General features: G+C 43.1%; 1 protein-coding gene across 2 annotated transcripts in view; it reads right to left on the bottom strand.

Annotated features, from left to right (window-relative positions):
• The window catches only part of GRID2 (glutamate ionotropic receptor delta type subunit 2), a 729,516-nt gene extending 724,685 nt beyond the window's left edge, over positions 1-4,831 (bottom strand). For both annotated transcript variants that reach the window (XR_009747555.1, XM_061477352.1), the window contains exon 1: positions 4,135-4,831. Coding sequence is in view for 1 of the 2 variants with exons in the window: in XM_061477352.1 (XP_061333336.1) it covers positions 4,135-4,222 (88 nt within the window). In the remaining variant the exon portion in view is untranslated. The remainder of the gene's footprint in view (positions 1-4,134) is intronic.
• Positions 4,832-14,332: the final 9,501 nt, after the last annotated feature.

Genomic DNA, 14,332 nt, shown 5'->3' with positions numbered 1-14,332 from the left:
AAGTTTTGCTCGCTTGTCCTGCACTTTACAAACTGCATATAAGAATACTGTAATGCACAGTGCCATACACTACAACATCTTCCAATGAGGCTTTACCAATAACACGGCAAATTAAACTCCTATTACCAATGCACAATACAAGCCGAACCGCACTGTAGTACACCAGCTTACAAGGAGAAATGTGGATGTTCATACCACCAAGCTAGAAGAATCCCTTTCCCCTACCAAAAAAAAAAAAAGACATTTTAAATACACTACCAATATCAACAGGAGTAAGACCTCATGGTGGAACTGCCCTGATATTATTATTATGGTATAGAACAGCTTTGAAATATAAGCCAAAACTCAGGACACAGCAATGCTGGGAACTTTTCTAACACAGGCAATGCAGCAGTCCAGGCCTCCAAAGTCTAAAAGCTGAGATGTGCAAGTGAAGAGCAGATCTAGCCTTCTCTCTCAGAAAAAAAAATAAAAACATAGTGTATATATAAAAATATATATCAAAAGAATATGTATAAATATATGTAAAAGCACACATAGTATATATAGCTATATAATATATGTCTGAGCTTACCATTGAAAATAAAAAAGCTAGGAGCAGTATGCAACTGCACAGGACTGAATTAGCCTTTAAAAATACTTTAGTGTATTTTTTTCAGCAAAACCTCTTGTACCTGTTCTGTGTGACTGCTATCCTAGGTGATTTTCCTGCACCTAATGCACACGTATTTGCATATATGTTTCTATAGGCAAAATAGGAAATCCATATGCACATACAGATGTATTACTATGTACATGTCAAGAGGAAAAAAATGAGAACAAAGTAAGAAACATAAAAGCATGAGACCATCAGCTGCAGAGGATAAAAAGTGTGTACAAATTGTGCAGTTGACAAGGAATGTCACCCAATCCCTGCTTAATTAAAGCACTGTTCTAAACCCCTGTTTAGGGAGTGAGGAGTGTGGGACGACTGATGTATGAAGAAAATATCAGGCAGCGTGGCTAATCTCAGAGACTTTGGAGCTTTCGAGCTACATAAATCAGAGCGACTTTTTGAATAGCCTCATAAAACACAAAATCATTGCCATTCCACTCACGACTTTCAGATTCTTCCTACAGCATACAGATCATTAGGAAACTTCTAAGCAATCAAGTAATGTGGAGCTGATGAAATTACTCAATCAATGCATGGGCTGAGAGAAAGCAGTATAATACAGAATTGCACAGTTCTGACATGATAACCCTGCCCCTTTTTTGTATAGGAGTAAGGAAAATTACGGTGGAGTCGATTCATTTTAACATTTTCACGCGAGTGCTTAATGTAGTCTTTCTGAACTGCCAGCTCCTATTTATAATAGCAGGGCAGCAGAAACATACATACTATATAAGCAACCATACCAATGTTCAAAATATGCTATAGGAAAATGTTTATTTTCAAATGTGCACATTTCCATACACACAGACCTGCTCTAATGATCAAAAGCAGCAGCTGTAACCATTCACAAGACAGGAATATGAACAAGCATATCATAGATAAATACCAGTCACCACCATACCCCTCCCACTGCCATCAACACATTGCTAATCTCTACTCACTGAATAGTAACATTTTCTGTCATTGTCTAAGAGATGGTTGATAGCATACTTTGATACAAGAAACACACCAACCACTACATAGGCAAGACAGATAGAGTATTATACTGGAAAAGTACATGCTATCAAAAAAAGGGTTCACACAGGTAACACAGGGTTTTCTTTACAATCATCTGCCCCTCCCAAACATGGGAAAATATTTTCCACTTGAATAACTTAGCACTGTATGAGAAAAAGAGAATGCATTTATTCCGTTTGTTGTCTAAGGCATCAGTACTACCTCTCATAGTATTTCTTTTCCCCTGAACCGAGCATTTTAGTTTTTTATGTGGCTTTATGAATTCTCCTGTAGTTGATGTGTTCACAGAGTACCCTGTTACTGCTTTTGCTAACTCATATAAATAAATACAGTTTATTATTTATATCTAAATATTTTACACATAAGTTTACTCTGCACAACTGAAAGAAAACAAAAAGGGGTCAGAACAGCCAGGTCACAAAATACAGTGGTGTTACTAGGGGCCACATTCTCATCTGACAGCTGTACATGTTGGAATGCTTAGCTGACTAACCATTTAGTGTTAAAATACTTCTAATTTCAGGTCATTTATTCTCAGTTATTCATTTTAGTAGCTTTGAAGTTCCATGTAACAATTAACAGTTTGCCATTTTCATGGCGACATAAACCAGTCTATAAAAAGAGGTAATCCCGTTGTCAACTGTACTAATTGTCTCTCAAGACAAATTAATCGTGGGTGAAGCAACTACTTTGGTATTTTATTTTGCTTTCAGTAAGGATTTACTGTGTTGAAGAATCTAATCACTGACAGCGTTATATAAAAAAAAAAAACATTAGTGATGTTTCCGTACGACGGGTGCACCACAAGTGAAATAAACGAAATTGTCATTAAGAGGAAAACAGAAAAGCCATCGCCTCCCCCGATGCCGGTGCAGAGGCATAGAGCCTGCCCAGCACCACTCCCGGTGCCAGGGACTGGGAGACAGGGGATTTGCAAAGAAATTCCTTATCTGCTACAGTCTAAATTTCCCCCAAAACCCTAATACCTGAGCAGTGTGTTACAAGCTCTTAAGAAAGAAATCCTAAGACGTAACCTAGTGCCGCTTGAACAGTCTACAACTGGGAAGAATTTTTTAAAACAAGTCATTCTCCCTTTAAAAGGAGGGCGTAAGGCACTGCCTCCCCTAAGCAGCAGCTGATGCTTCAGTCGCACACAAGCCCTAAGGACTGACCCCTATAAAGTTGCAGTACCTAAACGGAGCGGTAGCCCATGGACTACACGAAGGGGGGTGGGGGAAGCTACACGAGGGGCTGGCACATCGCTGCCCAAATATCGGTGTCCTGCAGGAAAGCTCTTGGCAGCCGGGCTTTACAAACGTTCTTCCCGCGTTCCCTTCCACAGAAAGTCGCTACCCATCCCCAAGGCAGGCACTGGCAGACATATTTATAAAGCCAACCCCGGGGGGAGCGGCAGCTGCCCCATAGTGGGGCTGGCACCTCCCCGGGGACCTCCCCAAAACGCTGACGGGACCCTGCCCCCAAATGCACCTTCCCCGGGGCAGCCCCCCCCAACCTCCCGGCGATTCCAAGCTCCCGCTCCGCCTGCGTGCGGTGCCTGCAGATAGGCAAGCGGCCGAGGGGGAAGCGCTCTCCCCTCCTCTGCCTCCCCTCCCCGCGCATCCCCGGCCGGCGCAGGGGGGCGACCGGCTCTCGCCAGTCTTGGGAACAAACCGCCACTCGGTGGCGGGGCCCGGCGCTTACCAGGGATACGCTCGCCGGGGAGGAGGGCTGCCGGGCCGGAGGTGACTCCGGATCATGGCGAGAGAAAACAGAGACGGGCGGCGGGAAGAAACCGGGCTGGGGGCGCGGGCAGCGCTGTGCACAGCATTACTCCAGCTGCCCCCCTGCACCCGCCGGCGCCAGGGTAGACCGCTACCCTTCCCCGGCGCCGCGGCCCCGGGAGGCAGCCACCTGGCCGGCGGGGTAGCGGCTCGGGAGGGAGGTGTGCGGTGGCCGAAGCCCCACGCCCCTGTCCGCCTGCGGGAGGGGAAGCGCTCACACTGCCAAACCACCTGTTCCGCCGCGACAGAGGAAGGCGGGATGGGGGATTAAGAAAGGCAAGGGGGAGGCTTTTCAATACGGGAAGGCTTGGGGTCTCCCCTGCTTCAGGGCGAGCCGGAGGAGGAGGAAGACAAGCTGGAGCTGAGGGGCTGCAGGAGGGACCGGGGAAGTGCCTGAGCTCTGTCCCCCTCCCCCCCAGACCAACAGCTGCGCAAAACCTCAAGGTCTAAAGCACGCACATACCCCGCCGACAAGAAACCTTTACACAGAGCGGTAGGGGAAAAGAGGACGGCCAAGATCCTGGTGGAAAGCAATTAGAAGAACAAACAGAAAAAAAAGCAAGGGATAAAAGAGAGCGGGGGCTGCGGGGGAGGGAAGGGGAAGCCTGCCAAGAGAGGGAAGGTTGCAAAGGAAAGCTGGAAAAGTGTCCAGCAGCGCTAGCAGTCACAGCACCCCCTTACCGATATGAATGATTGAATCTGCAATCGCCGCTTTCCAGGTTCGAGTCCAACAGACGGACACGACCAGGATGAGGGAGAAAACTTCCATCTCCTCTGGAGGTCCAGGCTTTGTAACAACAGATCTCTTCACCAAGCGGTGCCACCGCGGAAGATAGCGCGGCGCAGGAAACCCAAGAGTTTGAGGTGCCGCCGGAGAAGCGTGTAAATCCCGGTGGCCGGCGCAGAGCAGCGGCTGGGCAGGGAGCGAGGTCGGGGCTGGGAGCGCCTCGCTCTTCGGCGAACCCCTGCCTCACTTGGAGGGGCTCCTGGGCAGCACCGGAGTTGCTGGGAGCGCCGGCAGCAAATCCATCCAGCCCGGGCGCCGCCGCGGGCAGCAGCCGCTGCTGCTGGTCAGACAATCCCCATCCTTCCGCCGGGTCCAGGGATCCGCTCGGTCCCGGCTGCTGCACAGCAACTTCCAACCCACGCCACGCACACGCTCACACACACACACACGCGCGCAGACACGCACACAGAAGCACACACACAAATCCCGGAGAAGCCCCGGGAGCCCGCAGCAAAGAGCTCGCCCTCAGCGAGGGGGGAGGAGCGGGCAACCGGGAGAGCAGCCGATCCCGCTTCCAGCAACCAGATTCCTGCAGGAAAAGCCCCCCCGGAGGCCAAAAAACAAACTGAACTTCAAGGTAATGCAGATAGTAATGCAGAGGTTTCCCCCCCACACCCTTCTCTTAGAAAAATTGCTTCCCACAACTGGAGGGGAAGAAAAAATAAAAAAGGCAATCTGCAAAGGAAGCCCAGCGTGCTGTCTCTGTCGCGGGAGGTAGTGGCTGGACAGGGCAGGAGCGAAAGGAGGAGTGACCGGAGCGAGGAGAGGAAAGGAGCAGATGATGGTCTGCTGGTTGCTTTTGGAGCTTGCTTTGCTGGTGGGATGCGGAGAGAGCTGGCAGCTCCGACAGCAGCCAGCACGTTGCCTAGAAATGGATCACCTAGGAGAAGGAGAGAGCGCGAGAGATAAGTGCTATCAGCCAGAGAGGGAGAGACGGAGAGAACGAGCGAGAGAGAGCGCTTCTCTCTAATAACCACCTCCTCCCCCTATCTGCAATACAAGGGAGAAACAAAATAGAGCTCTCATTTCCCTTGAAATCTTCAACTGGGACTAAGGAAGAGACATAGGCAGGAGTGCATACAGCCTAAAAATACATTAGGGGAGGAAAGGGCGGGGGGAAGATGATCTTTTTGAACTGTTATGCTCAGCTTAAAAAAAAAAAAAAAAAGGAAGAAAGACCAACACGACAACCACCCCATTTATTTAACCTTGTAACTCCACTGCAGGTATCAAGTTCAAAGCTAGGTGGGCACTTCTGCTTCTCGGTCTTTGACAACTGAGTCAGGGACATTGCTTGAAGGGGAAAAGAAAAAAAAAAGATAAAAAACAGGGACACCTGGCCTCAAGGGGAATATGAAGACCTAAAAATCTATTAATATTATTTTAATTATCTGTGTTCTTGATAGAATTCTCACAATTCTTTAAAGCAGTGAACTGGCTTTTTTCTTCCTCTCTTTTCAGGTAGTGGAGAAATTTCTATGGGAAAACATTTAGAGCACACTTTTTAAGCTCAGGGTACAAGGAATTCATTAACCGATTAATCCTCAGACTTCTTGTGCTGTAGTTAAATACATTATCCCCATTGCACAGGCAGAGAATTGCCCAGAAACGTTAAGTATGTTCCTATAGACTAGTCTAAATCCCCACTTTATGTCTTAATACACTTTCTTCTTTGTTTTTTTCTAGTCACACTAGAGACATAATGCAGAAATCAGAGTTGCTCCAACATAGCGGTTATATCCTAAATTCACAAAAGTCATTGATAAGACCTAGGAGTCCTTTTAGAAGCTTAAATGGATGTTGAGCAACCCTTTTTCTTCAGAAAGAATCCTTTCTTAAGGCATCTCCTTAGTTACTGTAGTTAGATTAAGTTCACCACATCTGCCTTGCATAATTCTCCTGATCGCATGTCTTCTTTGAGCCAAGAGTCTAGTTAGCAGGCACACCTGTATACCTAGAAAATGTAAGTATTTCGTTCACGAGGAAGAAACAAGATTTTTCAGAAAAGACAAACTAAGTCAGCCTTAAGGAGGAAGAAAACTGAATCGGTAAAACAAACAGAAAAACCCAAAGCAAACAAAAAAAAACAAAACAAACCGAACAAAACCCCAACACCATTCCCTCCTCCAAAGAAAACCAAACCAAAGCAAACAAACAAAAAACCCAAACAAAAAAAACACAACAGCCAAACCTACAAAACAACAACACACCAGCAGCAATTTCAACTTTGATTAGGTTGGACGTTGGCACATGAGTACTTCCCTAAAAGTGGTAACTCAAAAAGCTTTGAACCAGATCCAAAGCACAAGGCAGGGCTCATCTTTTCACTGACTAGAATGGGCTTTCTCTCTTCTGAGAGAAACAAATCACAACTAAACTTTACTAAGTTTACTACAAATCACAACTAAAGTAAAATTTACTTTAAGAGTCAAAAGTAAAGGTCCATAAAGAGAACAATAGCTGATGAGCAAAGTGAAGCAAAAGTCTCACAAATTATGTCACTCATATGTTGCATGTGTTCATATTCTCCACGCAAGTCACAGATTTGTTACCCATAACACTAAAAAAGGCCCTTCTTTTTTCTCTAAATGACAATTTATGCACAGTATCAGAAAGTGTAATGGGCATTCATTTTACGAGTAATAAATTCTGATTCATCTGAGAAACTTTTGGAGCTGCTTGAGTCATTATTACTTTTCCACAAAAGAACAGAGTTCACAAGAAATGTTAATTTGCTGCTTTGGGGGGCATGTCAGAGCAGTACTGTTTAATAATGTACAATGCACAGTAGGCTGAATAGGAAATGTAATGGAAACCTGTGGAAAACTATAACTTTTTAATCCTCAGTTTAGATAATGCTAAGAATTTGAGCTCCTATTTAGAAACCAGCTATTCTTACTAACTCTTTACAGCATCCAGTACCTTACACTGGCCACACTGGAATGTGACAAATGGAAATCTTTGCTTAAGCCTGTAGATATATTTAAAGGCCAGGAGGAGGCACAGTGAAGAGTTTGTACCTCACAAATACCCTCTAATAAAAAATGCTTTCCGAGTGTAACTCTGAATAAGGATTCCAGTGGTGAAAAACACTACGTGAAAATTTGAGAGGAAGACAACTGAAACAAATTTAAAAAGTAAATTCAAATAAACTTACTTTAAATAATGAACACATTATTGACTTAATATACATCTGCCATGGAGATAAAATCATTTGCACTTCCTCACTTTCATTCTCCTCAATTCAAATAAAAACAAAACCTGATGTCATTTATTTAAATACTGAAAAAAATTCCTATGCTATGTGGTTTGTTCATGGTATCAGAGAAAAATGTTGAAAAGGGATAATGGTCTTTTTCTATTCAACATATGCTAAGCATTTGCAGAAAGTTAGGGGGAAGGATGGAGAAGGAAGAATTCCAGAACAGGAGTTACAGGTACCGTGGAAACTGGGGGAATGCAGGGCTCTCTAGTAAGCCTTGAGCACCATTCTCGGAACTTCAGTTATTGCTGCCTCAGGCACTTTGGAAACTTAGTCTCACAGATTTCCACCATCCCTCCCAAGATGTCCTCAGTTACCTCAACACTTCAGCTCCACCATGAGTATCTATGGAAGAAACCCCACCATTGACCAAACAATGTTTCTAATAACAGGGAGTAGTTGTCTTTTTTCTAGCAGTCTAACTAAAATGCAGTTAATGGTTGATGTACCTTATGTTTCCACTGATCAGCTATCCAGCAGGAGACCAGTAACGAGTGGTGTCCCTCAGGGATTGGTGTTGGGACCGGTCTTGTTTAACATCTTTGTCACTGACACGGACAGTGGGATCGAGTGCACTCTCAGCAAGTTTGCCGATGACACCAAGCTGTGTGGTTCAGTTGATACCCTGGAGGGAAGGAATGCCGTCCAGAGGTACCATGACACACTTGTGAGGTGGGCCGATGCCAACCTCATGAAGTTTGACCATAACAAGTGCAAGGTCCTGCACCTGGGTCGGAGCAATCCCAGGCACAGCTACAGGTTGGGCAGAGAAGAGATTCAGAGCAGCCCTGCAGAGAAGGACTTGGGGGTGTTGGTTGATGAGAAAATGAACATGAGAGGGCTTCAGTGTGCGCTTGCAACCCAGAAAGCCAAGCGCATCCTGGGCTGCATCAAAAGGAGCGTGACCAGCAGGTCAAAGGAGGTGATCCTGCCCCTCTACTCTGCTCTTGCGAGACCTCACTTGGAGTATTGTGTGCAGTTCTGGTGTCCTCGACATAAAAAGGACATGGAACTGTTGGAACAAGTCCAAGGGAGGGCCACGAAGATGATCAGGGCACTGGAGCACCTCCCGTATGAAGACAGGCTGAGAAAGTTGGGGCTGTTCAGCCTGGAGAAGAGAAGGCTGCATGGAGACCTCATAGCAGCCTTCCAGTATCTGAAGGGGGCCTATAGGGATGCTGGAGAGGGACTCTTCATTAGAGACTGTAGTGATAGGACAAGGGATAACGGGTTAAAACTTAAACAGGGGAAGTTTAGATTGGATATAAGAAGGAAATTCTTTCCTGTTAGGGTGGTGAGGCACTGGAATAGGTTGCCCAGGGAGGTTGTGAATGCTCCATCCCTGGCAGTGTTCAAGACCCGGTTGGACGAGGCCTTGGGTGATGTGATTTAGCATAAGGTGTCCCTGTCCACGGCAGGGGGGTTGGAACTAGATGATCTTAAGGTCCTTTCCAACCCTAATTATTCTATGATTCTATTACAGTGTTGCATATTAATGCAATCCCTAGAGGAGCGGCCAAGATGTTCTTGCAAAACAGATGCAGCAGGGGGGTGGAGGAGGAAGTGTCCATCTAATGTTTATATCCTCACACCCACGCAGAGCACTCTGCTAGCTAAAGCAAGTCAGCTTGGGACCCGAGATTGTATCTATAGAAGTAAGATAGCTAAATATCAAAGTCCCACATGCCTTTCATTTATCTAAAGCCTGAACTTCAACAATGCTATGCCTCCTTTTCCATCTGGTTGGCCATACAAAGATATGTGACTGTGCAGAAGTCAACTTTTGATTTGGTCAGTTTGAAGTCCCAGGAGATCACTCAGGTATTTAAAGAAATTAATATAGTGTTAATACAGTCTCGCTTACAACCTTCTGTGTTGGGAGATAAACAGAACAGCTGAGCCTTACAACACCAGTCCTAAACTACATAGCAGGTATTTACTGTTCCCACACATGAGCATTAAACATGCCTTTTGCACATCAGAATTTGATACTTTATATTCATAGAATCAACTAGGTTGGAAAAGATCTTTAAGGTTATCAGGTCCAACCATTACCCTGAGACTGCCAAGACCACTATTAAACCATAGCACTGAGGGCCTCATCTGCATGGTTTTTGAACACTTCCAGGGACGGTGATTCATGTATATTGCTTAAACTGAAAAAAAGTTTAGATGAGATGAAATGAGGTTACACCCTAGGCTAGTCCACTGGTCCATTTGTTCCAACACATTTTTTGTGAAGGCCCATAAGTTATTACTTCAGGAGAAAAAAAAACCAAACAAACAATAAACCAGTATGCACCCATCCCATTGGTCTGTGCTGTGCACAGCGGGAAAGGGAGATAGGGGAAATTCCTTCCTGACTGGAGTAAGCCATCACCTCTTATCTTGAAGTTCAATATTCAATTAACCTTTTCATCATAACTTGCATAGTTATAAATCTCATTAACAGCCATAGAGTTACCCTAAAATTAAAATAAATAGAAAAGAGAAGAGAAGAAAGGAAAGGAAAGGAAAAAGGAAAGGAAAAGAAAATAAAAAAAAAGAAAAGGAAAGGAAAGGAAAAAAGAAAAAAAAAAGGAAAGGAAAAGAAAAGAAAAGGAAAAGAGAAAAGAAGATAAAGAGAAGAGAAGGAAAAAAAAAAGAAAACGAAAAGAGAAAAGGGAAAAAAAGAAAAGAATAATTAAAAAAAAAGCAACATTAAGTTCGGTGACCTTCTGTATCAGCGAATTCCAGCAGTGCCAACTGGCCATGAAAAATAACATTTCTTTTACTTGCTTCTAATTTACTCCCCTCTCTTCCATAAGACAGTTTAATATTATTGCTTGAAGAAGTGGGATTAAAAAGAACTGATCATCTGTTACAGGAGAGAACCATTAATCATAAATATGTAACAGTCACCCCCAAATTGTTATTGATACCATCTGAACATGGGAGAAAGGCCAAGAAGACCCACCTACTATTGCTAAGATTGGTTTCTATTTCTGGAATTTTAATGCCATTTGTTTTCATTTTCATTGCAGCATTGTCATCTTCTTCAAGTCTTTGTGGTCATTTTTTTAAGTGAGTGCTTGTGACAGGAAAATTAACAGTAATTCTGTGAATCTCCATATTTCTTTGATGGCTGTATGGAAGCACACTCTTTTTTCTCTCTTCAAACAATATTTGCAAGTTCTGACTTGTCACCAAACAGTAACATTATGGATGAAATGCAGGACCCCGTAACACCCTCAGTACTAGAACGCTAAAAGAAAAAAAAACACATACGGCAACTGGATCAGTATAGGCAGCTCCCTGCAGAGAGACACTTCAGAGGAAACAGGATCTCCCTGTAAGGATGCCATTCCCAGATCATATCCTAATTTACGTGTGATGATGAAAAAAACATTATCATTTAGAATAGTTTAATTCTTGTTACTTATGATTATTATGATGTAGGTTGTGAGAAGATCTGCCTAACTTTATAACTTGGCTGGCCTTGCTTTCTTGCTTTCATGGTAGTAAGACTATCAACCTCCTAATTTATGAAGCCTCCACCCCCTAACTTATAGAGCAATGCGATTTCAATCTAAATAACACTGAGTTTCCCCAATTTTAAAAACACAAACTGACAAATAACCCTCAGTTTGAATTGCTTTCCCTCCCCCATCCCCAGACAATGCATTCTTAAAGTGCTGATATATAACAATTGACTGACAGACCTACCAAGAGATCCTGTGCAACAAGCAAACGTTCCTCTGCTACTGAGTTGGTGCCCAGGCTCTCAGCAAAAGCTACTAGCTCTGAGAAGTTGCTTCAGTTTACATGTCTACTCAGTCTTTGCCTTACCTGGCATAGCTTCAAACAAGAAGTCATCTGGGAGGGCTTTAGTTAAGAGGACATCTGTCCATTAGGAAATGACTTGCTTCAGTGACCACCAAATAACCTTTAAATGACAGCTTTAGCCTACTGCCAGCTTTAAGGTTGTTCTCTGTATTATGAAAGAGGACCAAGTTAACAGGGCCATTTGAATTCCAAGTGGTGGCCCAGACATTGATTCCATCTGTCCTGTCACACCTTTAGTGACACGTACACTCTGTCACCACTTCTGAATAATGGGGATAATCTTGTTTCTACTTGATGGACTAGTTTGAGGACCAAACCAATGAACTAATTGTTCATTTCTTTAAATGCAAAGTATTACATGTTTTTTCCCCAGTTTCCTTCATTCTGCATTTCCAGCTTAAACATGTGAATGTGTGAATATCTTCAAGAGTGTGTGTGTGTACATGCAGATAAATAGGTAAAAAGTGATTTCATTTGGCCATTATACAGATAAGGAGAACATTAAATGCTTACTGATTTGCAACAGACAGTACATGTTTTAGTCTTAAATGTCTTATCACAAAAGGAACAAAAAACAGACCAGAATCAAGAGTTATTCTGTTGGGCAGAAGAAATCAGAAATATTTTGTGTAGTACATAGCAAGAATTTCAAAGCTTTTTGCTCTTTTAAAATTACATTATTATTGAGTATACTTGCATGCTTATGTATTATCTTTTAGCCCCACTACACAAAACTCAGAAAGTGGTTATGAGGTCAAGTCAACCCTTAAAGAAACCAATGTTATCTGAGTGAATTAGCAGGGACTGCTGTTAATGTACATTTATTTTGCTCCTATTTAAACTCCTGTTTATACATCTCCTGTGTTGCCTGAACCAGCCTGTTATGTACCTTGCTTAGAAGCTGTTATGCTACTGGAGGGAGGACAAGTACCTTAATAGCAGTAAGACTTCTTGGGCATAATCTGAACAGGGATAAAAGAAACAAAACCCAAAACAGCAAAACTTTAAGAAAACGAAATCAGAAAGAGGAATGGTGTCAAGTCATTCATGTATTTGTCGCAGGAGAGAATTCCATGCTTTGAGCTATATATGTAAACACCTTTTCAATTTTATCTAGGTAAAAAGGAAACCAGGGAATAAACTCTCCCTTCTCTTGCTAAATCAGCCCAGTGAGTATTAAGTATCAAGCCAAATTCTTTTAATGACAAATCCTTCCCTGCCTCTGTAAGCACCCAGCTCCCTGTCTTTATTATACTACTTCTTTTATTCACCACATTTCACAATCATGGCTCTTGCTGCTGTCTTCCCTTTACCCCTTCTTTCCTTTCCTTTCAAGTGCTCTAAGAGGCTAAAAGAGACGCAAGGCACTGTCTGCCAAAGCAACCTCACAATTACGCCAAGTAAAAAGCAAGTCACAAAACTGTGGAGAAAGCCAGTAGGTGAACCAGGACAAAAAGGAAATACATTGTCACCTGCAGCCACAGCTACACTTTCTGCCTGTGGACCTTTGAGTGGCAGCAGGATAGGAGTCGCTTCAGCATGGGAAGTGTTTAGTCAGATGAAAGAGCTTGGGTAGGGTATGAACAGCAAATACAGAGACAGCACTCCTCACAATTGATGAAGGACGGTGTGTGTGTTTTCTGTCTGATGTCTGTCCATCATATCCTAGCTCCTTTGCCAATAACCATTAATGACTTTTGGCTCATTCTAGCCACAGGTTCAGGCCAAAATAAAACCAGAACAAGGGCGTGTTATATTCTGTGAAGAAGCCACCATCCCAAATACACCAGTCACTGGGGAAGGTGTGCACAGAGGAGAAGTCATGAAGGCTGGAAAACTAGCTCTGAGAACATGATGAGCTATAGTGGAGAGGAATCTGTTGAAAAGCTTTGATGAAAGTAAGGCAGCAGGGCAGTGGCAGAGCATGGTGAAGTCACAGTTTGAATACGAGTAGCTCTTCATGTAGCCTTTTACTGTCATGCAGCTGAAGGACAGGCTGTTCTGGATGCTATATGGAGTGAAAAACCCAACCAAGAGCAAACCATTTTAATTGATCTCATTCTACATCTTCACTGCTGCTGAGAAGAGGGAGTTTCAACTGTGACACTGAAATAAAGGCCAGTCAGAAGTCGTCACTGAACCAGAAATACCACATGCTGTCTATTTGCTTTGTATCACGCAAGACCAGAATCAGCTCAATCTTTACTACTGCAGGCAGTGGAAGGGATAGTTTGAAAAGCTTAGTGTTGGAAAATAGAATTATTGTTGCTCTGTGAGCCCATGGCTCAAGCAGGGGAAAACTTGACACATTAGATCCTTCTACTTATATGAAAAAGTTAGCAGAAAGACTGTTAAATTTAGTGGTTTAACAGAAACATGACTTAATTCTTTGTGAAAGAGAATTTGTGCAGGGATTGCTAGTTATTTAACACTGTGGTTAAGCTGCCACCTGTAAAAGCTGTACATATTTTCCTATTGCGTCTTTATTTAATAGTAATTATTAGTGTTATATTGGGAATTTTAACAAGATTAAGATTTCATTGTGGCAGAAACAGCACAAAATGCATATAGCAATAGCAGAACAGTCCTCACCACAAATACAGTACACTTTGATTACACACAAAAACCCTGAGTCTCTTTCCTCAAGAGGAAAGGAAATAAGAAAGTCAAGCATATTCTGAAGGTCATATGTCATAAAATCCAAAGATGGATTTGAATTTCTCAAGCTGCATTACAGAAAACTCCCCACCAAAACTATCCACTTTCCTTCCTGGGTGCCTTTGAACACCATCTATAATTTTTTGAGTAGAGGCAGCAACATGAGAAAAATTACTTTTACCTGTGAACGTGCACATGGTTTTAACATCAGGATTCCAGAAACATTTGATAAGTTCTTGTAACACAAGATCTGAACTATGGTGGACACTACTTTCTGCATGCTATCCTTTAAAAAAAAAAAACCCATAGTACAAACTAAACCTTACGTCTTGCCCCAGATTTACTGT

Source organism: Pezoporus flaviventris, unplaced genomic scaffold (genome assembly GCF_033815535.1).
Source record: "Pezoporus flaviventris isolate CSIRO_AGI_PZ_B2104156 unplaced genomic scaffold, CSIRO_AGI_Pfla_v1 ptg000002l, whole genome shotgun sequence".
Lineage (NCBI taxonomy): Eukaryota > Metazoa > Chordata > Aves > Psittaciformes > Psittacidae > Pezoporus > Pezoporus flaviventris.
Note: the sequence above shows the minus strand (reverse complement) of the source record. Positions and strands in the feature narration are given on the sequence as shown.